Source organism: Balearica regulorum, chromosome 5 (assembly GCF_011004875.1).
Source record: "Balearica regulorum gibbericeps isolate bBalReg1 chromosome 5, bBalReg1.pri, whole genome shotgun sequence".
Classification (NCBI taxonomy): domain Eukaryota; kingdom Metazoa; phylum Chordata; class Aves; order Gruiformes; family Gruidae; genus Balearica; species Balearica regulorum.
Window position 1 is genome coordinate 49,550,089 of NC_046188.1, and position 27,676 is coordinate 49,577,764.

A 27,676-nucleotide genomic window follows, 5' to 3' on the forward strand; every position below is an offset into this window, starting at 1 on the left:
AATCTCTCGGAGCTCCCACCCCCAAACCATCTTCGCACAATTCTTGCCCCTGTAAGGAATAAGAGTTTTATCACCCCTCCCACACAGCTGGAACTGAACCCCAAGGAACAGCCCAGCGCAGCGCTTTTCCTGCCACCTTTTTGTCCTTTTCCTCTCCACAGAGGCAAACTAGTCAATACCTGTGGTTACTCAAAGGATTTGTATTTGACTGATCAAATCTCTTGCAACCAGAGAAGTCAGAACCTTGAACTGTTTAATAAGGCTAAGAAATAGCTACTGGCTAATGGCCTAATATAGCATAAAGTAAACCCATTAACTGCTGGCTTACAATATATCCTGGCATCTGTGTATGCTGAGGCAGAACACAGTTGTCCGAAGATTTAATTTCTTTCTTTCATTTACAGAAAAAATAACTAGGACCTGCCCTAACCAGGATGATATCCTGACCTCTGCCCCTGCCCAGCATTGTTTCTACATGCTAAAGAGACACTTGGTAATTGTCTTCTAATAATATTCCCAGCAACATACTTCAAACTACTTAGTACAGAGGCTGTTGTTGTTGTTAACAAACAAAAGACATCCCTATTGCATGAAAAACATTGTGCAGAAATATAATTTTGGAACTGATGTTGTGGAAAGGGTTTAAAACATCCACACAGGTAGAAATGACAGCCACATATCCTTTCTCTGCTTTAATCACACATTCTTGTAAGATCTTCAAGAAAATACACGTGAAACAATCACCCCAGATTGTTTGATGAAAATATTACATTCTCATAAAACATACAATCCCTCTCTTAAATATGCTTACTGCTTTAGACAATATTTCCATGAGGGGGGTGATCTGGATTACATTTATTTAAAACTGTTCAAGACAGAGGAATAACACAAGCTGATCACAGGGTCTGTTATAGGTCCAGCCTGGTGTCCTCAGCATTTTTAGGAGAGATCCTCATTCTTCCCAGGCACCGAGGGTAGACCAAAACCCAACTTGTCTGTCAGCACCCTGAAGGAAGGGCTGGATCTTGCCGGGCACTGTGCTCTCCCAAATACTGTTGTTTCAGTAAGCCAGGAATAGTCACCAAGATCTTAATGGGTTGATCTTAAATTGGACCAAGTTGTCTACTTCTAGGGGGAAGCTGAGTTAATCGCTAAGTCCCAGAGCATCTGGGGAGCCTATGGCAGGCTGGCAGAGCAGACAAGGCCACACAGCATTCAGCTGAGCCTGGCTTAGATTTTGCAAGCAGAAAAAATGACCCCTGGTTCACCAGTACTGAACATGACTATCCCACTGAATACTTCTCTCCCACTAATAATGCTGGTCTTACTTTTTATCCTCAATGTGGAATCAAGTTTATTTTTGGAAGCTTATTTTGCAGTTCAATGTGGTTTTAGCAATACTATTTCTAGTTACAATTGAGAGAAGATACTGTCTTTCATTTTGATTAATCTGTTAAATAAATATGCAAATATATCAAGTGCTCCATATAAAAAATACATACAACAAACAATCCCTCAAATAATAAAACCAAGATTAATAAAAATATGTACTATATTATACATATGAAATGGCTGTCTAGTTTTGAAACTATAATGAAACTTAATTACACATAAATCACATGACAATCTAAAATGAATCAGCATATATAAAATATTGGCGTTGCCTCTGAAAAGAGAACTTGAGCATCTCCTTATATAAAAATATAAAAAGAAGCCAACCAACGTTGTCTGTGCATTTATAACTACTAACATTAGATAAATTAGGAAGGAATTTGTGGATTTCTCCTTTAAACATTTGAATAGGGAGATGAATAACATGCTTTTCTTTTTTTTAAATAAAAATTTAGCCTTCAAGACAATGAAATATTTCCTTTTGATTGAGAACTATGTTCAATTAGGATTTAAAGAGAGGAATAATTTTTACTCTGGATCTCCATACTTAGTGAAATGGGTACATAACACCAGTTTAAACACAGCCTTCAACAGATCATTTTGATTTATAATGACAAATAGAAAAGCTTGCTTTAAAACATTACAGAAAATAAACAAAAATCAATGCACAGAGTCAACAGACTTCCAACTACACAGTTCAATATTAAACTACATGAAAGGAATGAGAAGTTTGACAGTGGACCACAAGTATTAAGTGTAAATCACCTTGACCCTATTAGCTTCAAGCTTGTTTGAACACCTTTGGACCACAGCTGTGTTACTGTTCATAAATGAAACATACTGACCTACATAAAGTCAGAAAACATCCTATGTGTACTGTAAAATCACACCCCATTGTGGGACCTTTTGCCCAGGCGTAAATTGCCCCTGAGGAGATCTGCCTGCAGATACCAGGGCACTGAGCAACTCGATGAAACACATGGGAAACTGCTGAAGGGCTGTGACTGAGAAGTACAATCAACAGTCTTGTGCTTTATGTTCCAGCAAAGATCAGTGCTAGCTAATGTTCATATTTAGCCAGCTGAATACTCATCCTCTAAATTGTTTCAGAGGGGGAGCATAACATAACATGCTTTAGCAGAACAAAGACAGGTGCTATGGTCAGGAACAGGAACACTTGAATAACCTTGCTGCAGGACATTCCCCAGCCCACAACTGCTACAGACCACTGGTTGCAATCACCTTAGATTTTTTTATACTTGCATGTTTTTGAGGCAGCCCAGTTAGAAGTTATCATTCTCCCTCCATTCCAATATTCTTTCTTAAAAATGGCACAGACCATTGGTAGTAAATATTTTTTTTTCTGACAATTCATATCAATATAATGCACAGCATCATAGCTTAATACAAATATTTTACATAACCGACACATAAGGACAAAACAAAAGCATATAACAATGCAGCTGCAGCTACTTTACTATATTACATGGCTGGGAGAGTTTCCTTTAATTTTCTTTGATCTTTTCTGTAGAATTAGAACTTCTGGTACCAATAAGCAAGCAATGTTTCTTTTGGTATTTTTAAAAAGCAGAGGGAAAAATGTGGATGAAAGAATTCAGAGCAAGTGAGTGAGATCATAGAAAGGCAACTTTCACTATATCAGCAAACTGGTGTAACATAATAGTTATAGGGGAAACAAGTTTTACTAGGCTCAGCATCTCCTAAGTAAAATGGAGTAGAACAAGACAGAAACTTATTCTTCAGGAATAAAATATTGTCATCTTCCCTGACGATCTCCAATTGCTTGAGTTGTGCATGTGTGAAAGAGCTGGGATTATTCTGTTTTATTCATTATCCTAACTGACTCATTAAAAACATGTACAAACTGTGACCAATGAAGGAGGGAGGGAGAAGAGCAATGAACACCTCAGAAGCTCAAGGATAACTGTACAGATTGTTAGGACAATAAAGTACAGAACTTTATTATGTATTATCTCATATTTTCATGTCTTTATTCCCCCTCCCAAGAAGACTTCTTGCATGCCCACAGACATCTAGAAATAGAGAGAAGTAAGTTTCATCCTTCTGGGTTCCCCTCATTGCAGACCAAGCCATAAATCATTATAAAATGTCACTTTTTGTTTATACTGGCAGACTCTGAATGTACCTACTGCTCTTCCTGGCTGGAAGGCGTTTCTGAAGGATGCTGATGTTTTAGACATTGTATAGCAGGCCTTTTTGGTTTAAACTTGGTTTTTGCTATTGACATTTGTTCCTTACTTACTCTTGTACCATGGCAAGTTTAGTACCTTAAATGCCTGTAAGATGGAGTGACTGGATACTTCTGTAGCTCCGCACAGTGAAGACCCTCCGTCTGGGGAACAATGACATAAACTTGGATCCCTCCTAACACCCAGGACACAGGGAACGTCCTCTGTGTAGGAACTAGGAACCGAAAATCTTATGCAGCTCTTGGGGGCTTATTTCAGAAAGCAAATGTCAATTTTGTAATTCAAACATCATTTTAAAGTGATTAAAAATGAAGAAAACATGTTTACTTATGTTCAAAAGACATCAGTAGCACAGTGCATCTGTGAAATCCTGTCCAAGTTCCATGTGATTTTGATTTTCCCAGCTCTGATCTACTTAGCAACTTGGTACCATTATACTCCACTCTTCATGTCAAGCTCCTGATGATGTTGTGTTTCATTAATGGTCAGGAATTCATCACATGCTCCTGTTCGGTCATTTGACTGTTCTTTATGAACCAAGTGCACCATTTCTTGTGATTTGCTGGCATCTCCATTTAATCCACTTGTCTTCCTGTCCTCCACTGCCCCTTTGCCATTGTTAATCACTAGCTTTTTCTTCTGCCCACATCTAAAAAGAAATAAAAAGAAAATAAATAAATTCTATAAATGGAGACTAACAGAAATAAGAAAAAAATTGAAAGTCAATATTTAGGAAAAGGTGCCTGGAAATGAAACTTGTGTCTGCCAGTGCATACTTGTACAATGCAAAGTCTAAAGTTCCTCCATATTGCATATTTTATTTTTGAAAGCATCCACCATTACATGCATAAAATTTGACAGGAGCTCACTTACTCGATTTGTATCTATTGTTACTACAGATAGGAATAACATTCGTTACTGAAAGCTAGAAAAGATTTTCTAACATTTATCTATCCATATTTATGAACTTTGTATATATCCCACTATAAGGACAGGGTCCTTCTAAATCCAGACTTGGGACCACACCTTTGAAAATGCTCAAGTTCTTCAGATAGCAGAAAATTTGGATCAAGCTCTCACTTCATTATACAAAATAACTTTTACCTTCTTTGTATTGTGATATTTAATCACGTCTGGCTTAGAAATCTGCCAAAGGCAAGGAAATACAGAGAACTACTCTTGCTACTATCAACAGCATAGCTCATTATGATATTAAGGTAGGAAATAGCTACTGTGCTTTTAAAATTACACTCACTGCAGTGCTGTCCAATAAACTCTATATGTAGTTCTAAATGAATACACACTCTTAAAGAGTCACCAGTTCAAACTGATGCATGCTGGTCACCGTGGGCTGGGTATTCTTCAGAGTAGTAAAAAAGTACTAGTTACACAGCTGTCAGATTTGCCCCAGACTGTTAAGATGATTCTCTGGCCACATGGTGCTGAACATCCTACTTGTCCTCAAACAGCCTTGTGTAAACCGAACATACAAAGCACAGCTCTCTTAGGAGGGACAATGTCTCTGTGAAGTTGTACTTCAAAGTGCTTTCTTCATAAATTAAGCATATTTTATGTGAATTTGGCAGTTCAAGTATGCTATTATCCTCCTGAAATATTACTTTTTTCATGCTTACTGACCGATAGGCAAGGGTTATTTTACCCAAAGTAGCTCAGTTCACTGTGCTAATGTTACACGCACCCTTGGGAATGATTCCTGCTCTGCAGCCATGAAATGCCAAAAGAGGCAGGTGAGGAGCTGAGGAGCTCCACAGCCTGTTGAAAGAGCAGCTCAGCGTGTCTTTCCTGACACGATGGTCAGGCTGGGCAGCATCTTCTGTTGGACCCTGGAAGGAGATCCTAACAGGTTTTACAACAGGCACAAGATGTTGGCAGTCTTCTATGCCAGAAGAGGAATAACTAGCTAACTAACTAACTAGAATCACACTGAACCTTGGCCATTTTGGGTTTTGGTTAAGATAACTTATGTCAACATCAATTTTTGAAAAAAAAAAAAAAAAAAAAGGGAAATACCATAGCCAAGCAATTTGCTATTTACTGATTGCTTGCTACAACTGCTTGTTTAAAATGCTTGAAGTCTTTGCCATACTGACCTCCTAACTAGAAGGCTAAATCTATTGATTTCTGAATCAGGAAGTTAACTACCTTGAAACTAAGGCCTACACTTCATTAGGCTTTTTCAGACAACTCGAATGAGATTAAAAATGGAGATGCTGCAGTTAGCATTCATTTAAAAAATAGCGTAACTGACAGCATTACACAAATAAAAGCACAGATCATTCTCACTTTTTAAATAAATTAATACTTGAAACATTCTGAACTTACTGGTCAGCTAACACTGAAATGCTCAATCCTCCTTTCTCAGCTATCCAGTTTTCTCATAGCACTGCTGTAGTATTACTTTTGGATTAGTTGGCATTCACGTGCAGTATGCTGACTGCACAGCAACTATCTCTCTATGAATTTTCAGCGTTTTAGCACTTATCAGAATAGATGAAGAAGGGATTCTAGTCTTATTCATGTTATCATTTGGATCCAGCTAAAGTGAAAGAAAAAATTCCACTTCTTTCAAGCATAACAGAGTACGTCCTTGTTTCAAAATGTTTTCCTCACAGTGATTAACACATATTATTAGGGTTTAATCCATGGATTCGTACACATGCATGCACCCACGTGCACTTTCTCTCCTTGCAACTCACACCCAGCTGCATGGAAGCTCTAAGTAACAGATAAGTTTTCCATTAACGGTATCTAGGGCATAAATTACAGCTCTGAGATTATTTCATTTCTGTTCCTGTGCTAACTCTGGGTTAAGAGAGAGCAAAGAATGGCAGTCTCTACTTTTAAAGGTGTAACAGAGTGACATAGAAATCAAGAAGACATGCCGTTCAGGCTGTGCAACTCCAGAATCACTTAACAGAAAGAAAGTTATAGAGTTTTGTGTCTCGCCAAATACTTGATAGCTTTCTTATTATTCTTAAAGTGGAGTAAATAAAGCTATTGAGTGCTCTGATAGCAATGTTAGAATATATTCCTGTGGCTGCCAGCTGTGATCCTGCCTTTTGTTTGGAAGGAACAAATTAATCCTGTGACGGTGATTTTCTAATACAGTCCTTCACATGTACACAGACAACACTGCTAATGGTGGAGGATTATACTCAGCTCATCCTGTGGTTGCTACTGTTTATGTCCATCTTACATAGTTTTCACTCTCAGTGGAGAGGATTTTCCTATTAATAATAGGTAGATAATAATTAATTATCTGTGATCTATATACAGTTAATTTCTATCTGCAAGTAAAGACCAAACAGTTTATACAGCTACTGACTTCATGTGGTTCCACATGAGTATGAAGGCTGATGTGTGACCTGTGCAGGACACCGTTGCCTGGGCCCTCACACCCCAAGTCACAGAGCTTTGCAGAGGAAGATCTTCCCTGTGTTATGCTACTCTGCTCCTTCACCAAGCTTTGATGCCTCTTGATGAAGAAAATAGCAAGGCAGTGTGTTTTGAAATAGTAAAGGGGCTACCTTACCTTCTTCGACTGTTCACAGCAATGCACACTGCAAGAATCAAAGCAAGCGCCACAAGAGCAGCAACTACAATCAGCCATTCTGTGGGGAGAGTTGAGGGAGGGGAGGAGAGCATGTTAACGTGCATAATGTAGTTTTGCTGTTTAGCAGAACTGTAAGAACACTAACTAACCCTTTTGCATTCTTTATACTGTTAGACTTTTTTCCTAGCTTACATGAATCTATGTTTGTTTTACAAAGTGCTTCTGTGCAAATCAAATACTTTTTCATAATTCAGCAATACACAGGCCAACTCAGATGAAATACCACATCACTGTTAGCACCTATAAGCGCTGTACTGTGGTGGGCATAGGGCAAGAGGAGTTGGATTACTGATTTACTCCAAGAGCAAAAGACAAGGCTTAGCAACGATACACCTGCAGTCCCAGGCACAAAAGCAGGATGACTTTCAGGTAGAGTGAAATGTTATTTTTTTTCATTTAAGATCTTACTTTAAAGAGTGTTTTTGGGGCAAGCTCAGGAATTACTAAACTGGAAGGGATCCTAAGAGGTCGTATCAGCTATATTTCACTCCACTGAAACAGGGTCAATAAAAAGATGACCGAGCAGTATTCCACTTGCTCTTAACATTTTTAGTAAAGGAGATTTCACAACCTTCCCTATAGCCTATTCTTTATGCTGTACTACCATTATAGGCAGAGATCCTCTCCTAAGAGCTAACTAACTCCTTTATTTTGTTTGTTTGAAACAAGTCTCCGTTGTTGAACAAGTCTCCCACATTTCATTTGAAACAAATTACTTCTTCTAATTAGTTAGTTATTATTACTCCATGGTGAAAAACTGATAAGCATTCTTTTTTTTACCATACTCTTCTCCTATCTCCTTTTGGTTTTCTTTGAAAATGATGAGTTCTTCAAAAGGTGCGTCAAAGTTTACCTTTCCAAAATTTGTTTTTGTGCTCTTCTCTGTTGGTTTGTTTGTTGTTTTTTTGGGGTCTTTTTTTTGGGTGGGGTGCTGTTTTTGTTTTTGTTTTCTATGTGATTAATGCAATGTCTTAAACTGAACACAGAGCTTCAGCTTTGGATTTGCTAGGCTTAAACAGAGTGGGATAATTACTTTCTCTGTTATAAAAATGACGCTACTGTTAACATGTCCCAGAATATATTTGCATTCTTTTGCAATTGTGTAATAGTGTTGGATTCTTTCTATTCCATTTTAATCTGCAAGTCCTATCCTGCAACACTCGTCTCAGCTATTGTTTTCACTGAACAATCTGATGGATATGATATGATGGATATGATACTTACATATGTTTTCACTGAATTTTGTCTGATTTCAAATCAATTTATAAAGGTTATTTGGATCTCAACCCCATTGGCCAAACGCATGATTTCTCTCATCTTGATATTGTCTGAAAATTTTGAGTTACAATATGTTCCATTTTTCAGACTACTAGTGAAAACACTCAACATATTATCTGATTCAGATCAAAGCGTGAACAACTGTACTTGACCTATATTTTCATCTCTTACTTCAATTCATATTAATACAATTCTGTGCTTAAATTGTTAAAACATATGACTTCAAAAACCTACCTGGTACCTGGGCCGACCTTGGTTGTGAAACTATTTTTGTTGTTGTGGTGTCTCCAGGGGAAGTAGTGGATTCATAATGTCCCTTGTGTGGTCCTTGATTACCATGTATAGTGGAGGTAGATCCTAAAGAACAAAATCATCAGTTAAGCCAAATATGCTTAGTGAATATTTAACAGCAAGGTACAAAGTCTATGACTTTCGCAATTAAAAATCATATTCTCAAGGTTCATGCTGAGGTCATTAAAAAGCATTTATACTGAAAACTATTACATAGACTATAATCATCACAGTCATCTGAACTATGGCTAGTTTTAGTATTTTGAATAACAAAATTCATCGTTTTCCCCTCTTGTCTCTCTCATACATTTCAGATTTGATTGTGCTATACTTTCATGAATCAAAATGCAATTATAATTGCCTAGAAATTTTCTGGGGAAAATGTAAAGACATGTGAGTGTTGGCAACTTTTTGTCATACAAGTCAAACATCTTCTCTGTTCCATGGGGAACAGAGAGTGAGAAAAGAAGAGAGGAGGGGAAAAAAAAAATTTAAACATAAAATGTTTAATTTAAACATAAAGTGACCAATACGGAGACATTTTGAAACTTTTAATTTTATTCCTACACAGGATAAAACTGAATTTCTAAAACTTTAATGCTTTCATAAAATAGGATAGTTCTCTGAATGGTTTTAAATTTGATAGCTATGTATAGAGTGAGGCTTTAAAAATTAAAAATATTTTTTCTAATAGAAAAAATTGTTGATCCCCTTGTCCTTTTTAATAAATTGTGTAATTTGGTTCTAAGATGGTATTAGATCTTAAATCAAAATGCATACTTCCAGTCTCACGTATTTGCTATGCTGGCCATACTGCTTGAACTTTTATGCAATTACATTTCTGGCCCACACTGTGCTGTATGGGGATTCCCAAGTCTAAAATTATCAGCAGACTACATATAAAGTGATTTCATTTGGGACTACTACTTCATTATCACTAAAAAAAAAAAAAAAAAAAAATTACAGATCTCCACCTCTCTAAATTCTTCCAGACTCTAATAAAGCAAATTAAGCACTTACTCTTGTTAGCTGTAAAGATCTTTTTCTTTAACACACATTGTAACTCATTTCTAGCCAGCATTTCTGATCTCATTTTCTAATAGCAGCTGGCAAATACAAAACTGAGAAGCAAGTTTTTTCCCTATGCTAAGCTTAGCCAGCAAGTAGTTCATGACTCTTCCAGATGTTTTCATTATTTTTATCAACGAGATAGTATCTTGTGCTATCTCACCACAAAGGACAGAGCACTAATTCAGCAACTAAGGATCCTGATCTAGCCTCCAAGAAAGCTGACCAAGAGGAATATACTCACTTGTCTACATCACATTTCAGCAGATTTTTTTTTTAAGGTGCTTTATATTATGCTGGAGAAACACCAGAGCTTTTCGACCACAAAGCCTCTTAGAAAGGCATGCAGACATTTATTAAAATTTGTGGGCTTAGGGGACTGCTATATTCGCCCTTCCCCTCCCTTGAGCACTGAGAATAAGAAGCTGGACTCAGTCACGTCTCCTGCTCTTCAGACTCCGGGGAGGTGCTTACAAGTGGTAGGGAGGGATCCTCAAAAGCTCTCTACATTTCATTTTGATGACATACTAGGGTTTTTTCTTTTTGACAGTTATTTTCTGGGTTCCTTCAGTGGGCTGATTTGTTATTCCATGGACACTTGGATAAAAGATCAGTCATTAATGTGATGTCAGACCACAGCTTAAACATTGCTGTAGAGAAAAAGCAAGTGAAAGAAAGTAGTATATAGTACATCAAGCTATTCATTTGTTCAGAGCAAGACTTTAATCATAGTTAACTATAGCCAATACATAATTGAATATTTCCATTCCATTACAACTATATGGGGCAACATTACAAATGAATATACCCTTCAATAAATAAACTTTTTTATGATGATGGTAGTGTACTAGTAACTTCCTTGTATTGTGTTTTTAAAAAGCATGAAGAGAAAATAAATGAAAAAATGAAGAGTTTGAGGAATATGGCCTTATGAGCCTTTGCCAGGGCACTAACAATGCAAAGATTGCATTGATCACCTTGAAAATGATCTTCAAACCAGTTCTTACAAGTTTTATGTGCTCAAAACAGAAAGGTAGCAAACTTTTTTTCATAATGTGTAATGTCTGCATGTAAAATTGAGGAGGCAGCTTGGACTGATAAAGTGAATAGGGTAGCAAAAGTCAAGAAATGAATTTGTTGTAGTAGGAAACCATTATTAAAAATAGATTTATCTTTCCAATAAAATTCTATCAAATACATATTTTGCATTTATATTGCTGTGCCTATGTCAAAATACTATAAGTCAGGTAATTTTGATAGGGTTGATTTTACTGGGCTTATATAAAATTCCGAAAAAAAATTAGGCCAAATTTTACCTGAAAATGTATTAACATTAATTGATTAATTAATAGCAGAATTATCTTTAAAGTGTTTGCTGGGTACATAATCCTGCTTATGTGCAAATGTTGTCCACATTCCTGGGATGATTCCACTAACTTCCAACCCAGTGCAAATCCAAAATAGTATTTGGATTAGTGTGCGTGAGTAGCATTTGGAAAAAACCTTACTGTTAGGATGAGTATTTGTATGGAAACTGCATTTGGGAATAAGGAAAAGTCCCTTCATTTCCCGTACTATTAACATGCGACCACACACACACACACAAAGAAAGGCTACATGTAGTGTAGTAAGTAAACACTGTTGCTATTAACTGCACTAACTGTATCAGAAGAATAACCCTTTAAGAAAAAATTGTTCACAAATGAAATGTCAGTTATAACCAGGTAACAAAGATATAATTAATTACTGACATTTTATAAGCAGGTTATAAACAATAATAAAAAGGAAAATAATATGACAGTAATTTACATTAAGGTTAGTACACACGTATTTGGACAACTGCCATTGTCCAAAATAATAACTGACTGCAGGGTAAATGAAAATGCTGCTAATTTGTAGTTCTTACTAGTAGGAAGAGGGGTCTGCAATTGGTTAAGATGATCTTCGATGTCTGGAAAAACTCCAGGTATCCAACCGATATGTGAACCATCTGTGGTGGTTGCTTGTGCACTTTCACTTCCAGGTAGAGTGCCAGCTGCCAGTGGCTCCTTGGGTTCTTCCTCTTGGTTAACATCAGCCACGGACTCTGTGACTGCCATGATGATGGCATGATCAACTTTAAAAGTGAGTGCTCGCAAAACCACCACCCACATTATTTCCCTCTTTTCTGTACCCACAGCAAGCCAGAAAGCACACCCATCTTCCTCATTCAAAGCACAGAAGGAGAGAAGACATGAAGGCCTCCCCTTCTTCTTCCACACTGTCACTGGCTTCTCAGAGACCCTTAAGCACCACATACATGCTTATCATGTTGGAGGGAGACGTTGGCTACATATACAGATCCCAGTGACAGATGGAGAGGGAAGGCCTTCAGAAGAAGAGATCACAGCAGCAACAACCTGACCCTGTAACTCAGGAGCGAGCAGCCGTACTGCAGCCAGATCTGTGGTGGTCTTGCTGGCAATCCACTGGTGAGGAGGAATAAGGACTTGAAAGCAGAATTTATGGGACATAATTCTTCTATGACTGCCCTGCCCTCACCACCAGGACAGCACTCCCTGGTGATGGTGCTGCTGCTGAGTCACAGGAGCAAGCCATCTGATTAACCCACCAGAGCACTGCCACCACACCAATCATGGTGCCAAAGCATATCAAGCCTGATCCCACTGATGCACAAGAAAGAAGATGGGGCTGAAGATTCAGAATCACCAAAATGTGTGTCCTGCGAACAGTCAGGAGAAACATGCTGCAGTAAAGGACAGAAACCACCAAGTGTGCCTTATCCAGAAGATAATTCTATCAACACCACAGATCCCACCACAGATTTTTGCACTGCAAGTCCACGCCAAAAATGCAGACCCCCAGGATGAGAAAGATAAGGAAAGGAGTCAATTTCAGAAGAAATAATGTCTCATTTCTCACCAGGCATGAGAAATGAGTATGATCCATTATTCTTACTGGTACCCGTCAGAGGAGAGTCATCACCAGCTTTGTTCATACTGGCTGTGGTGCTGTGAAGGACCTCCTCCCTAGGGGTGTCTATGGGATGTGTGATGACTTCAGTGCCCTGTCCTGGTTCATTATCTGAAGGCAGAGGTGGCTGAGTTGGGTCTTCATGGTGGGCACCGTCAGGAGAGGCAACAGATGTTACCATGATGCGAGGTGCCCACGTTTCTTGGGTTTTATCTTCTGGTTTCAGAACATCAGTGGAGGCTGTGACTGTTGTGATGATGACTAAGTTAACTTCAAAGATGTTTACAAAACCTCACCTTACATATTTTTCTGTCTTTATTTTATTTAACAAGCTCTATCTTTTTCTTTTTTAGCCTATGTAGAATATACAGTGAGAAAAAAATACCAGAAGCAAAGAAGATTTTCTCCATATGTCACATTATTTTTGGTTTGTTTGTTCCTTCACTAATAGTCTATTAATCACTTTAATAGCTGTTTATTCATTTCCTAAATGTATTAATTTAGGATTTAATGTATTAAAGGATGTAAAGACTTTCCAAATAGTAGGTATCAGCCACTTAGATATGACTATTTCAGATAGAAAATATCATCGTGTTAAAAAATGTCTTTTTGAGTTTTATTTAGGCATCTCTCTTTTTCCATGGGATGATTGTAACAATGTGTGCTGGTCTCCAAAGAGAGTAATTTAAAATTAAATCAAATGGAAAATTAAGGAATGAAATTATTTAATTAACATCCTTCACACATCATTCTGGCAGTGCTAAGACTGCTGCTAATGCAAAGCATTAAGGATATCAGAAAAGCTTGCTAAGAAATAGGCATAGTTTAAATAAATGCACTTTCAGAATTTCCAAGTGCTCCAAAATATTACCTAATAAAGGTTAACAGTCATTCAAAATTACACCACTGAAAGTTAACATCACTAAGAAAAATGAGAAGCCAAAAGATCCATTTCCAAACAACAATAGCCTAAAGTGTTAGTTTTGAAAATACCTACTAAACACTTTTTCGAAGGGAGGAAAAAAAAATTATTTTCAGAAAAATACAAGAAATCTTGTTACATAGGAATAAGATTAGAATGACTTGATTGAAAACATTTGAATAAATTGTGAAATCATACTTGGGTTTTCATATTTGCAATTAGTCTGTCAAACCACATAAAGCTTAACAGACTGATGACAATGAACTGTGAAGCTTTGTAGAATCACGTCCACATTTAGAAAACAGGAAGAGGAATTAGAGAAAAGAACTGTATTTTAATCCACACAATTGTTGGTTTTCATAGCTCTTTAGCAAATCCTAAGTGCTGTGGATTAAATAATCCTGATAAAAATGGATTTTGAAGAAGAAAAGGGAAAGCATAAATGCTAATTTTTACTTAGTGGTGTTTTTTTTTTTTTTTTTTTTTTAGAAAATGCAAGAAAGATGCAAAAATTTCCGCAGCATTATGATAACATAAAAGTCCATTATTCAACAATAAAAATATTAGAATATTAGAATTAAAAAAAGCAATATTGTGATTTGGGATAATTTTAATTGGATAACATGCAAACCTTAAATTGAAGTTAGAACCTTGCAGAACTACATGAACAAACAGTAGTAAGTTATTTCAAAGTTTACAGTATTAAGAGAATCTGTGGCAGCACCAAGAGAAAAACAATCAGATATGACAAACTGTTTTTAAGTCTATGATTCGTTACCATTACCCACCACTCCCACAAAGCAACTGCTTTCTCAGTATCACCTTTTACCAACATTAAACCTGAGAACAGCTGGGGGACATAAGAAACAGTGGACCAAGGGAAAAACCATCCTTAACAAATTGCAATTCTTGTTGGGATGTTCACGTGCAACAAAATCATAAAAACGTTTGCACTGCAAGATCACAACAAGAATGTAGACAACCAGGATGAGAAAGAGAGAGAAAAGACTCAATTTCAGAAGAAATTATGTCTCATTTCACACCAGGAAAGAGAAATGAGCATGATCCATTATTCTTACTGGTCAGACATTTTAATTTGCTATTCTCATCCACTTTTTTACTTAATCCAAAAGATTCTCAAGGACAGTGGGCACAGGAAAAGAATATAGAGACAGCAATCAGGAGAATTCCCTCACCTGCATACCAGGCTGACCACAGATCCTCAGCTTCAGGAACACTGTCAAGTGCTGCTACAGTGTATTTTATGTTACAGATATTAGTACTGATCATAAAGAACCCTTTCTAGAGGCATTAATTCCCCTTTGTTGCTCAAGACTCTGTAAGTGATGACAAGTTACAGAAAATGCTGCTAATTTGTAGTTCTTACTAGTAGGAAGAGGGGTCTGCAATTGGTTAAGATGATCTTCGATGTCTGGAAAAACTCCAGGTATCCAACCGATATGTGAACCATCTGTGGTGGTTGCTTGTGCACTTTCACTTCCAGGTAGAGTGCCAGCTGCCAGTGGCTCCTTGGGTTCTTCCTCTTGGTTAACATCAGCCACGGACTCTGTGACTGCCATGATGATGGCATGATCAACTTTAAAAGTGAGTGCTCGCAAAACCACCACCCACATTATTTCCCTCTTTTCTGTACCCACAGCAAGCCAGAAAGCACACCCATCTTCCTCATTCAAAGCACAGAAGGAGAGAAGACATGAAGGCCTCCCCTTCTTCTTCCACACTGTCACTGGCTTCTCAGAGACCCTTAAGCACCACATACATGCTTATCATGTTGGAGGGAGACGTTGGCTACATATACAGATCCCAGTGACAGATGGAGAGGGAAGGCCTTCAGAAGAAGAGATCACAGCAGCAACAACCTGACCCTGTAACTCAGGAGCGAGCAGCCGTACTGCAGCCAGATCTGTGGTGGTCTTGCTGGCAATCCACTGGTGAGGAGGAATAAGGACTTGAAAGCAGAATTTATGGGACATAATTCTTCTATGACTGCCCTGCCCTCACCACCAGGACAGCACTCCCTGGTGATGGTGCTGCTGCTGAGTCACAGGAGCAAGCCATCTGATTAACCCACCAGAGCACTGCCACCACACCAATCATGGTGCCAAAGCATATCAAGCCTGATCCCACTGATGCACAAGAAAGAAGATGGGGCTGAAGATTCAGAATCACCAAAATGTGTGTCCTGCGAACAGTCAGGAGAAACATGCTGCAGTAAAGGACAGAAACCACCAAGTGTGCCTTATCCAGAAGATAATTCTATCAACACCACAGATCCCACCACAGATTTTTGCACTGCAAGTCCACGCCAAAAATGCAGACCCCCAGGATGAGAAAGATAAGGAAAGGAGTCAATTTCAGAAGAAATAATGTCTCATTTCTCACCAGGCATGAGAAATGAGTATGATCCATTATTCTTACTGGTACCCGTCAGAGGAGAGTCATCACCAGCTTTGTTCATACTGGCTGTGGTGCTGTGAAGGACCTCCTCCCTAGGGGTGTCTATGGGATGTGTGATGACTTCAGTGCCCTGTCCTGGTTCATTATCTGAAGGCAGAGGTGGCTGAGTTGGGTCTTCATGGTGGGCACCGTCAGGAGAGGCAACAGATGTTACCATGATGATTTAATCAGCTATGAATTCCATAGATGTGCTGTTGTGCAACTCCCATTCCCACCACATTCAAGTCTACTGTTCACTTTAAACCACAACTACCCTTTTCTGACCACAAAAGCGGGTAGAGAAGGGAGACCTTCTGTCCTCCCATACATCATCACTGTTCTCTCATTGTATTGATCAGACATTTTCACTTGCTCTTCTATTACACTTTTACTTAATCTTAAAGATTCCCAAAGACAGTGGACACTGGGAAAGGACATAGAGACAGCAGTCAGGGGAATTCCCTGACCTGCATCCCAGGCTGATCATAGAACCTCAGCTTCAGAAACACTGTCAAGTGCTACTACAATGTGTTTAGTAATATTGTATAGTATAGTATAGTATTTATATCAGTTATACATTGTACTGCATCACCAGATTTTTAAAGGATGTTGATGAAACACCTGCAGTTGATATCTTAGAGGAATGTGGGCTTACAGAATGCTGAAGCAATGAGCTACACAAAACCTTTGCTAAAGATCACATTTAATTGAAGGAGCATATCCACATTATACAGCATCTCAAATAATGATATGCTTGCCTTCAGTGGCCTGTATTTGATAATCTGCAAGAGCAGATGATGACTGTTTTAATTTCACTGTTGGCAGTGCGTAGTACAGCACATCAGTCATTAACTAGTACACTTGGTACGCTCACATGAGTCTATCAATTTGCAGTTATTAGCTTTATAGTATAATTTGATCTTTTACGTTTCAATTGCTTCAACTCATGGAAGAGAGAAGCCTCTCTTTTATTCTACACTATGCTTTGTTTTCTTCCCTTCATCACCAGTCTCATATTATCATAGTTCAAAAGTGGGGTGAGTAGATATTTTAGATTAATTTTTTAGGTATAATTGTGATATTAACAAAAAAACCCCCACAAAATCCAGGTCCAATAATGACTTGCAACAGGGGAGTGAACACAGCTCCCAAATATGTGAAAAATACAACAGACATTATTTTTCCATTTAAACATTCACTGTTTCCAACCCTGGTAGATAACTTATCTACCTGATTTCTATAACCCTGGTAGATAGCCTGCTAAAACCTTGTGACTGCATGACACAGAACAAAATGTAGGAGACAGTTATGGGATTAATCTACTATAGGTCTTGACCCACAATCCAAAGAGGAGAGAAAACAAACCTCCAGGAACAGGTCTGAAGAATAGAATAATTAAAACAAATATATAATATAACATCAGAATTGCTCAGATTTATTCACAGAACCTCTCTTATGGCCTCAGAATGCAAAATTATTAGTAAGAAAATCATAAAACTAAACCTCAAGTATGTCCTGATAATTTACTAAATTGTGACCTGCAATATTACCTGTATGAGAAGACTTCATTTCAGTATCATTTTCACCTGCAACAGTAAATTGATGTTGTTCAATACTCCCAGTGGTATTTGCAGGATTTTGTTCTTGACTGATCCATCCAGAATGAACACTGTGTAATAGTGGATGTTTGGTTGGTCCTTGATGTTTTTCATTTTCACTTGTAACTAGCGCTGATAAGATGATGATTGAGTCAATAATGATCAAAATACCCAACACCAGTCATATTATTCTCATCTTCATGGTCTACACAACAAAGGCGCTTAGCTTTTTGGTGTTTTGGCATTTTTTTTTCATTGTTGTGTTTGATGTGAAATGAAAGATGAAAGAAAACAAAAGTCCTTTGGAAACCCTATCGCACAAGAACGTCACCAGCATAGGAAGAGGATTTAAGTGTGCTAGAAACTATCCCAATGGCCAATGGCAGAGAAAAGCTATAGGAGAAGCAGTGGAAGAACACATAGAAACAACAGCTTGCATCTCTAGTTCATATTTATTAATACTAACTTAACTATTGAGTCTGTGTATTCTGGGTTTTTAAAAGTGAAAAAGATGATGAACTTTGTCTTTTGAGTTAATATCTCAATTACACAATTACAAGGCTGGCTCCAAGGAAATTGTCATTTCTTCTGGGACGGGATAAACGAAATAAGTGGGTTCATATATCTGAAGTTGAAAAGCATACTTGTTTTGAACTCAGTAATAATTAAAGCTCTTACTGATAAAATAAATTCATTGTTCATTCTTTAATTTGCTGTTGTTTACATAGCAGAAGATGCAGTCAGCAATCACCTGAAGTACCGCCACCATAAGAGATTTTCTAATGAGCATTAAAAGATACACCAGAAAAAAAAGAATAGCTGCCACACTAAGGTGAGCATTAGAACCTAGTTTGAAATATATTTTCCTTACATATCAAACATGTCCATGAGTGATATATTAAAGGTAAAGCAAAGGTCTTTAATCAGAACATGCAAAGAATGAGCTGGACCTGTTACATATGCAATAAGTCACCAGCTAGAGAAACCTGTGCTATTTCCCAAAAAGAGCAAAAGTGAAGGAATAGTTATCTTCACATTCAGGCAATGAAATGTTCCTAAAGAGGGCACTCATGCAAATGTAAGTCATTTATTTCAGAACTAAAAGAAAGATATCACAAAAATTATTTCTGGGTGATTGGCACCTGTTCTGATGCCAATTGTATAAACTTTCACTGTTCAAAACAATCTCAGAACCAGAAAGACAGGTATCTATCTATTGAAGGCAGATCATATAAATCCAAACAACCACCACAGGATGTAGAAAATACTTGTTTTTACACAGGGATAAGAAGGCTTTTCACAAGTCCCAATGAAATGTATTTCTTTTCAATATAATCTAATTCTACGCAATTACAAGGCTGACCCCCAATCTGTTTGTATATAGCTGTGCCTCCAGCTATTCAGTTTTGCACCTCTCCTTAACAGGGTAAAGCTGTGCATTATAGTCAAAACATCCTGAAAATGAAGCTCATATCCAGCTATGCTTTTCAAAAACATTTAAGTGGGAGCTATTTAGGTACAAAGCAAAAATAGCTGGAAAATGCATTCTATAAGCCTTTGCCTACAGAGGTTTTTAGGCTTGAGGTATCTCAGTTGGCTACTGGCACTAACGCTGGTAGCAAAATTTCACATTCATCTGGAGGTAGTATATTATCCTTTGTAGCACAGTTTCATGTATTTGAATCACTAGCTCCCTTTTTTGTCTTTTGTCTTCATTTTACAATAGAAATTTTGAAGTGGAAAAAAGGGATTTTATTTTCCTCAACAAGGTGGGTCATCAAATGTTACACTCAGTTTTATTACACTACAGGCAGTGCAAGTTTAAAAATCCCAGAAATGTGAGGAAAAGTGGCAAGTAATGAAGATTAGATGCAAAAGATAGACTTGGAATGACAGATGAATGTTACAAATGCCACTTCTGAGGGCTCTAGTACAAATAACATAAAGGTATTATACTGAACTGAGACTAATGGTATGGGAATTACAACCAGCTGCACCATAACAGTTTTATACTTCACTGAATTATGTCACAAATCTGAATATTATCTGAAATGCTTAATTGCTTTACCCCTGCCAGCAGAGCTAGGATACTGCTCCTCTTCATCTGTATAGGCAGGGTTCCAATGATCTTGTGTGGAGATTTCCAGAAGTGTTTCATGTTGCAAGTCCACAGCTGTTAGGACAATGGAGGATTCAATGCTACCCATGCTCTACATCTACCATTATTACTCTATTGTTACTGTGCGCCATAAAGGTGATGGAAAATGGAAATTCATACATAGCTTAACAGTAGTCTCTCTACTCTTCTTATCAAATCTCATTATATCAAATGTTCTTTTCTTTGCATTGGAGGGATGCAAAGTTTCCCAAGAAGAATGGGAAAACAAGAAATAGAAGAATAATGTATAGCAGAAGTAGTGCAAAACCATTACAGTAGTTATAGACATTTAAAGTCAAGTTTGAAGAATAATGTTAGACCTAAAGAATATGGTAGATATCTGAATATATGTAAAACATGCTTGCTAAGTACTCAAGAAGTACTCAGATTCATGTTAGAATATCCACCACTGAGCTTAAAAACTATGGTCAGCAAAAAACCAAAAGCAGCTTAACAGCCACCAGGAAGCCAAAATTAGTCAAGAAAGTTATAAAATAAAACTTCCATAACAGTTTATGATGAGAGACTGTATACATGTTCACCCATGGAGCATGCAGACACGACCAGGTCATAGAAGGTAGCTGGAACGCAATATGCCATGTGGAATAAGTCACCAATGCAGACTGTCACAGATAAATAAACACCAGAAATACCCCAAACTTAGGGAAAATGCAAAATACCAAAGCAAGATGACTTGCTCATTTTGTACTTTCTTCTAAAAATGAAGACCACTGCTGAAAAAGCCCAAATACTCCACTATCTTCAGAAAAAAATATGCTTATAAACAGTGATTTATAAATACTACTTAGTAAATAAGTGCACAGACAAAAGACACATTAAGATGTGCTCAAATTAAATTACAAAAAAATGAAACACATTATTGTCTTTTTACAAATTAGATCGTTAGAGTATAGTCATGAATGCAACATCCATACTGAAAAAAAGCCCCAGGGCTGGGGGCATTCCCTGGTCATAAGGCCAAGTAGCAGACTGTGTGTTTCAGTGACACACAGCATTTGATCTTCAGATCAAATCTTCAGATGTGGTGGTTTTCTGGTTTTGAGACAAAATTATTTTAGTTATAAGTAGCTCTTCTAGTTAAAAAAGAGCTATCAGATGATCACTGTGGGACTATTCACATGAGTAAAATGTATTTTCCTGATGTATGAATGTATTAAACTATCTGAGTTGTGGTATTGGATCATGCCTAAATATCTGAGGTCACAAAACACATTAGATGATGTTAGAAGAGTGCATGGGAAGAGTGTGGAAATTAGCAAATATAAGACTGTTTTGCTGATGCTTCCCAATGAAAAGGGCACTTGGGGTTTGGCCTCCCCAAATTGTGCCTGAACATCTTCCTCCACAGGCAGGAAGTCTACTATTGTATGGATGTAGATTATAAATAATATGAACCAGAATTATTTAACATTGTTTTACCACAAAAAAGAAAAAAACAGAAAAAATATAACCTTTCCTTTTCTTGGAAAATCATGAGTAAATGCATGCATTCAAATAGGCATGCAACTGAGAAGTTAATTTTAAGTAGTGGTAGAAGAGATATTCATTCTATCCATATGGACCTCATATGATTTTTCCAGTCGCAAAAGAGACATTTCTGAAGGAACGGTTGATGAGAAGAGCATCCAGTTTTCACACAATATATGTGTGGAAAAGGAGGAAGAATATCGGGTAGGACAGGAAAAAGAAGAATGAAACTATTTAAGGAGAAATGCAGTTCCTTACTAGTACTTGGAGCATACTCGTCCTTGGCCACACTCCTGTCCCAGCCTGGAAACACTGTTGGGTAAATCATGTCCTCTGAAGAGTCTTCGTCATCTGAACCATTGCCACTTGAGGTCACATCTGCTGTGATGATGTTAAATCTGCCATGAAGCCCTAACCCACAAGGTCTTATGCTGAAGCAGTTATGCTTTCCTGTCTCCCCTACATGCAGCCTTACAATCACAGAGGAGAGTGTACAACACCATGCTTCCCATGGTCCATACCTTTTCCTGGTTCTTCCACCCACAAGAGATTCACCACTCTGCCATGGCTCTGCTGAAGCTGCCCCAACATGGCTCATAGCTACATTTCAGTTCTCCATGCATGCTCTGCAGCACTAACCATACTCTGTTCTCTTCTAGCAGAGTGAGCACAATGCATTGGCTTGAAAATCTTTTCTTCCTTTCTCCCACAAGTCCTTCTCATCAGAATAGTCTACTTCTAAATTGCCTCCAAAGAGGAAAAAAATAAAAACCCAAGTACATCCTTATAAAATGACTTACATACTCATCCCTTTCAGACATGCAGAGTACCTCCAAATTAACAATATGTGGACCACTGCTCTATCACTACCAAATGTAAACTCAGTGAGAGATAGCCCACTACTTTGCTTTTCCACTTCAAACACATGGTTATGAAAAGCAGTGCCATATACCACACATTCAACTGTCCCACAGCATGCTTCTGAAGCTTTCTGCCCTGGTGCTCTGGTTATTCAGGCCCTAATCAAAGCGCCCTCTTAGCATGACATTCTTTACCCTCAGTTGCTTGCGTGGGTTCTTGTGTCTTCTCTCCAGTATATGACCACCACCGGTGGTTTGAGAATGGATTCCACCAAGCTTGGGTGGTGGCTTTCTCCAGGCTGTCATGATGAGGCCCTGGAGCTGTTAGGACATGGTTCATTTAACCAAAATCTTGTTATTATTTCTTGCAAAGCACTTTTCCACCAGCAAAGTCAAGTCCACTAGCACCAGCACCCTGATCATGCTCATGCCACTGAGATGAATGTGAGTACAAGGCAAATGTATGAACCCATGGTATCATTACATTCATCCAACAGCAAAAATATCCAGTGCTTTTAAGTGTAAGTGAAGTTTGAAACATTCTACTAAAGTATAAGATTGTGTTACCAGCTCTGAAAGTCCAGTAAAGTCAATGAATTCTGCATAGCAATTTTAAGTGTGACAGATCAAAATATGTACTGTATGTGAAATACACCCCAGTATTTTGACAAAAAGTATTCATAGCTAACAGAAGCATGCACACCATAGAAATTGAAATCCCTTAAGCAAGCCAGTTGATAGTTTAACTTTTCTCTTTGCTAAGAAAGTTATTCACCAATAAACTGAGAAACAGAGTTTGCAAGAAGAGCTGCACTTCAAGTCATACACATATTCACCAAAAGAAAGCAAAATCTATTTCAAAATGTTTCTCTGGAAATATTTTTATTCTGGAAATTCCTCACAAGCAATATTTTTAAGCAGCATTTAAACCATCTTTCTTCTATATCTTGAAAATGAAGAAAAGATATCATGTACTCTTTTTTCATTCAGAAAAAAAATCTTTAATTAATTTAGAAAAATATCTTGAAAGCTAGAATCAAAGACAGTAGTTTTGATGAATTTTCGTGCAATATGTGAAAGCATTGGAAAATGAAAGACCTAAGAATCAAAGTTCTAATGATCAAACAGAATAAACCCATGTTCTTCAGTCTGCAGTAGTTATGGTTTGTTTATCTGTAAACTGCAAATTTTACAAAGTGTATCGACTTAGAACTGCACTTTTTCAAGGTGTAGCTATTTTGACAGCAAACCCTAACAGATTTTGGCTTTCTGAAAAGTTATCCTTGACTGAATAAATATTGTCTCTCCTCACAGTCACTAATTTCTCCCTAAACTTAGTACTACTAGTACTACTCTTGACACTGCTGTCATAAATTGGGAAACCTGGACATTCAAAATCTTATCTCTGAGTGACAGTCCATCACACCCCAGGTGGTCTCAGATTTGGAGCTTTGGGATGGAACTGTGAACAAAATGATAACGCCAAGAAATGGTTAACAAGAAAATTACTGAATAACAAAATAATTGTCATCTGACTTGCTGTAATCATGGCAAATTTCTCACCTCTACCTGCTTTCCACCACAGGCCTTAGGAGCTCATTTTTTTAAGTGATGAATATGTATTCATGGCTTCCTTCCACATACAAAACACCAATACAGATGTTTTCCTGTTAGATCAGACAAACTATGGACATAAGACTTTTTTTATTGATGAGGTTTTGTTTTCAGGGAATGCTCCAAACAAAATAAAAGGAAAATCCACCAGAGCATAAAAACATCTATTATATATGGATGAATAAAATCAGTCGCAGTTACTGTTTGAGTAACTAGACCTGACAATTCAGGGAAGTATCTCCTTGATCAGCAACAGAATTTTATGACATCTGATCCATGGCACATCTACAGATGAATCATAACTTCTTAATAACAAAGAGAAAAACTTGTTTCAGCCATGAAAGAAAGTCAATGACAAAGTGCTGGCAGTACATTAATCTGGACCATGAACTTGATGGAGCACATCACCAATAATGTTCAAAGCCAGAGCGATAATGAAAGGGAATCATCTGAAGTACAAGGAGCTGTGGCAATTGCTCACTTCAAAGCCATTACAAAGAAGTCTTTTGATCCAGCTGGAGACCTTTTCACCAAACTTCAAGTTTACAGATGGTGTGTAGTATAGATGGAGAGCCACCGGTTTTGTGTCTTACATTCACACACTATAGTATTAGATAGATATATTTTTAGCCATCTTTCTGAAGATATATGCCAAATAGTTTTCTTTACTTATTTCTTAATTTTCTACTTTCTTGTCTATGGGATTTTTCTCTGGGAAATTAAATTGTAGACAGGATATTCCAATGAGCCTGCACTGTTGCACAATATAAATAGCAGACATCGGGACATGGCTTTATCTTCTGTTTGTTTGTTCTCCATGTAACTTTCTCCTGTGCTACTGAATATTTGATGACTTCTCATGGAGATGCATAGCTTAGACTTGACTTCTGAAAGGACTGCTAAATTATTCTATTGTAATGCAGTAAAATTAAATAAAATGGGTCTGTTTGGCTTTAAAGTAACGTTGCTGAGTAATAGCTAAAGCTATCAGAAAAGCCCAAGTGCAGTACTTTCATAACCTTTTCTTCCCAAGAGAATCAATCTATCAACCCGAAACTAATAAGCAATCATGCCAACACTATCACTTCTGTGATACACTAGATCAGTATTGACATCTTTTATTACATAGCTCTGTAGTTATTTTGATATTTTAAAATCTTAAATTCCTTTAGCTTTCCCTCTGTAAAATAGTCATGCCCATGAGAGAGAACTGTTAGCAACAGGAAGGGACATACGTATTTAGGATCCATACATTTGATAATCAAGTAGTAAAAGGAAAACCAAAAGCTTTCCTGCCTAGAAACTATGTACAAGTTTCTGCAATGGGTGCAGAAACATCTGTACAAAGAAGCACTAAGTCACACACGCCTACAAAAGCAAATAAATATGAAGGAAAAATCACCACCAGAGTCAACCAGACAAACTCTCCACTGTTACTAGGTGGATTACCCCACCCCGCCCCTTACAGGCAATACTTGGCAGCAAAATCTTTCACTTGAAACAAACACCAGAAAATTCTCTACTTGCTTTCAGGGTTTTGGGGAAAATCAACCTGATATTTCTTTTTTTCATCTACATATTTATAAGGTGTTACTAACCTTCATATCCTCTGAGACAAGATGCTTGGTTGAATAATTTCTATCTTTTAGTAAAGCTTTTGCTAACTGTGTAAAACATACAATCTTTCTAACTCTATCCTCTGATTTCTAAATACAGTAGCGAGGGCACAGTCCCTTCGAGTCACATAGACTATTTGTCCATCTGTCAGCAACCAACAAACAATTAAGCAAACTCCTCACTGTCACAGACTTCCATGGTGGGGAAAAAGGAAAAAAAAGAGTCAGCAGGAAGAAACTTTCATTTCTGTCAGCTCAGTCTTTAATACAACACACCTCTATATATCTCCTCTGTATAATTAAAATGTTCTTCCTTTAGGTTCACTTTATTTTCTGGGGCAAAGATATTTATCACTCTGAACTTAAGAACTAGAGTGAATATATGTACAGTTCCACTTTAAAACATGACTTTAAAAGTTTTTTATTTATGGTAGCTGCTGTGCACTACATATTTGATAAGAACATCACAAGCAGTTTTTCCCACTCAGCACAGCTATTTAAGGACAAAGCAGAGAAGATGGCTACTGTTCTTTTGAGCCCTCAAAGACTGTGGAGCCACCATAGACCTCAAATTATTCTTTTGTGTTTTGCCAACAACAAGGCCGAAATTAGTTTTTGCAGTGCACAAGTGACCTGGCAATCGGTATTGTTACTTAAAGCGCTGCTTTGGTGAGTGAGGCTATGGTTTTGATGTGGATTACCCACATTCACAACCATAAATATATTAGAGACAGACACTTTCATCACAAATGAACAAAAATGTCCTTTTCTACCTTGGAAATAAATTGACTTCAAGTAATAATTGGTTGCACTAATCTGTGGTGCCTTATAGAGTAAATAGGTGTGATAAAAAACAGTGGGAAACACAAAACAAAAATCTTTCTGAACTCATGTATAAGCATTGGAGTAAACATACAGTAAATATTTTTGCTCCCCTTGTCCCAGAGAGTGAAGGGTTTTTTTTTTCTGACTTAACCAGTCTGGAAAGTACTGTCTTTCAATGTCTTTCCAAAACTGGAGATGATGTATACTTCACCACTTACAAGAATGCCCTGCTGGAAGAAGAAAGCAGTTTAAATGCGATCTATATTTGATGTAGTTATTATAATACATAAATCTTACTGGTACTTGCAGGATACTGTCCACCATCTTTTTCAGGGGAATCATCAGCTGCTGTCACCAAAGAGATACCAGGTGTTACAGAAGAAACTTCATCATCTGTATGGTGATGAATGAATCATTAGTATTTCCTTAGCTGAGTTGTAATTCAGTACTCACAACCACTTCAATTATTCTATACTGGAAGTTTCACTCATTCATTTACTGGTCCAATAGAAAAGAAAGATACAGACTAGGTTCTTCATTTAATTCAATCCCAAATGGCCTTACTTTACTAAGTAACGGCCTTACTTTACTATAGTAACGATATCACTAAAACAGCTTATTTCAAGAGGAGTATGCATTACAGTGATAATGCGCATTCTGGCAATGATCTGTTGATGTGATTCAACCTCTAATTGTACCTGTACACCATCTGGGCAGGGATTTTAGAGCAATAAGTGAAGTTATTTGTAGTCCTCTCTTTACTGAGATATATTCTGAGATTTAGTTCAAAAATCTAAACTCTGCATGTAAGCAGACTTAAGAGTTGTCAAAGCAAGCAATTGAAACACATGGCATTATCCTTGGGCGCTGGCTCTGATGATAGGTCCTTAGGAAGAGAATGTTAGGATTTACCTTTCACGATGCTAATTACATGGGGAAAAAAAGCATAACATGTCATGAGTATACCACCAGTGAAAAATCATTTTATAATCCTAATGCTTCTGTTATTTTCTTTTTTTATTATTATTTCAGTATTTATTGAGGATAATGATGCAAACTACTGTTATCCTTCACTGGTAAGTTATTTTTAATTTGATAAAAAGCCTGTAGTCAGAGGTTACACAGTAAACTTTAGTGTACTTAAAGGATGTATCCCTTAGGTTCAATGGGAGCTAGTCTTTCAGTCCTGTGATAATTTCAGCCAAACAAGCTACATAAAAGATGAAATAAAATACATGCCTCTCTCACAAGAAAGCAAGATACAGGCAAGG

At 37.4% G+C, this 27,676-nt stretch overlaps 1 protein-coding gene across 2 annotated transcripts in view; it reads right to left on the bottom strand.

The window, feature by feature from the left end:
* Positions 1-1,328: 1,328 nt before the first annotated feature.
* CD44 (CD44 molecule (IN blood group)) overlaps positions 1,329-27,676 on the bottom strand; it is a 56,149-nt gene continuing 29,801 nt past the window's right edge. The window contains exons 6-17 of one of the 2 annotated variants that reach the window (XM_075754792.1): positions 26,703-26,798; positions 22,546-22,671; positions 21,749-21,871; positions 19,913-20,017; positions 17,797-17,976; positions 16,193-16,381; positions 15,177-15,362; positions 12,817-13,113; positions 11,801-11,986; positions 8,770-8,892; positions 7,177-7,255; positions 1,329-4,272 (exon numbers count right to left, since the gene is read on the bottom strand). In XM_075754792.1, the coding sequence (XP_075610907.1) occupies positions 4,056-4,272; positions 7,177-7,255; positions 8,770-8,892; positions 11,801-11,986; positions 12,817-13,113; positions 15,177-15,362; positions 16,193-16,381; positions 17,797-17,976; positions 19,913-20,017; positions 21,749-21,871; positions 22,546-22,671; positions 26,703-26,798 (1,907 nt within the window). In that variant the 3' untranslated portion in view covers positions 1,329-4,055. The remainder of the gene's footprint in view (positions 4,273-7,176; positions 7,256-8,769; positions 8,893-11,800; positions 11,987-12,816; positions 13,114-15,176; positions 15,363-16,192; positions 16,382-17,796; positions 17,977-19,912; positions 20,018-21,748; positions 21,872-22,545; positions 22,672-26,702; positions 26,799-27,676) is intronic. The other variant, XM_075754793.1, reaches the window with a different exon arrangement.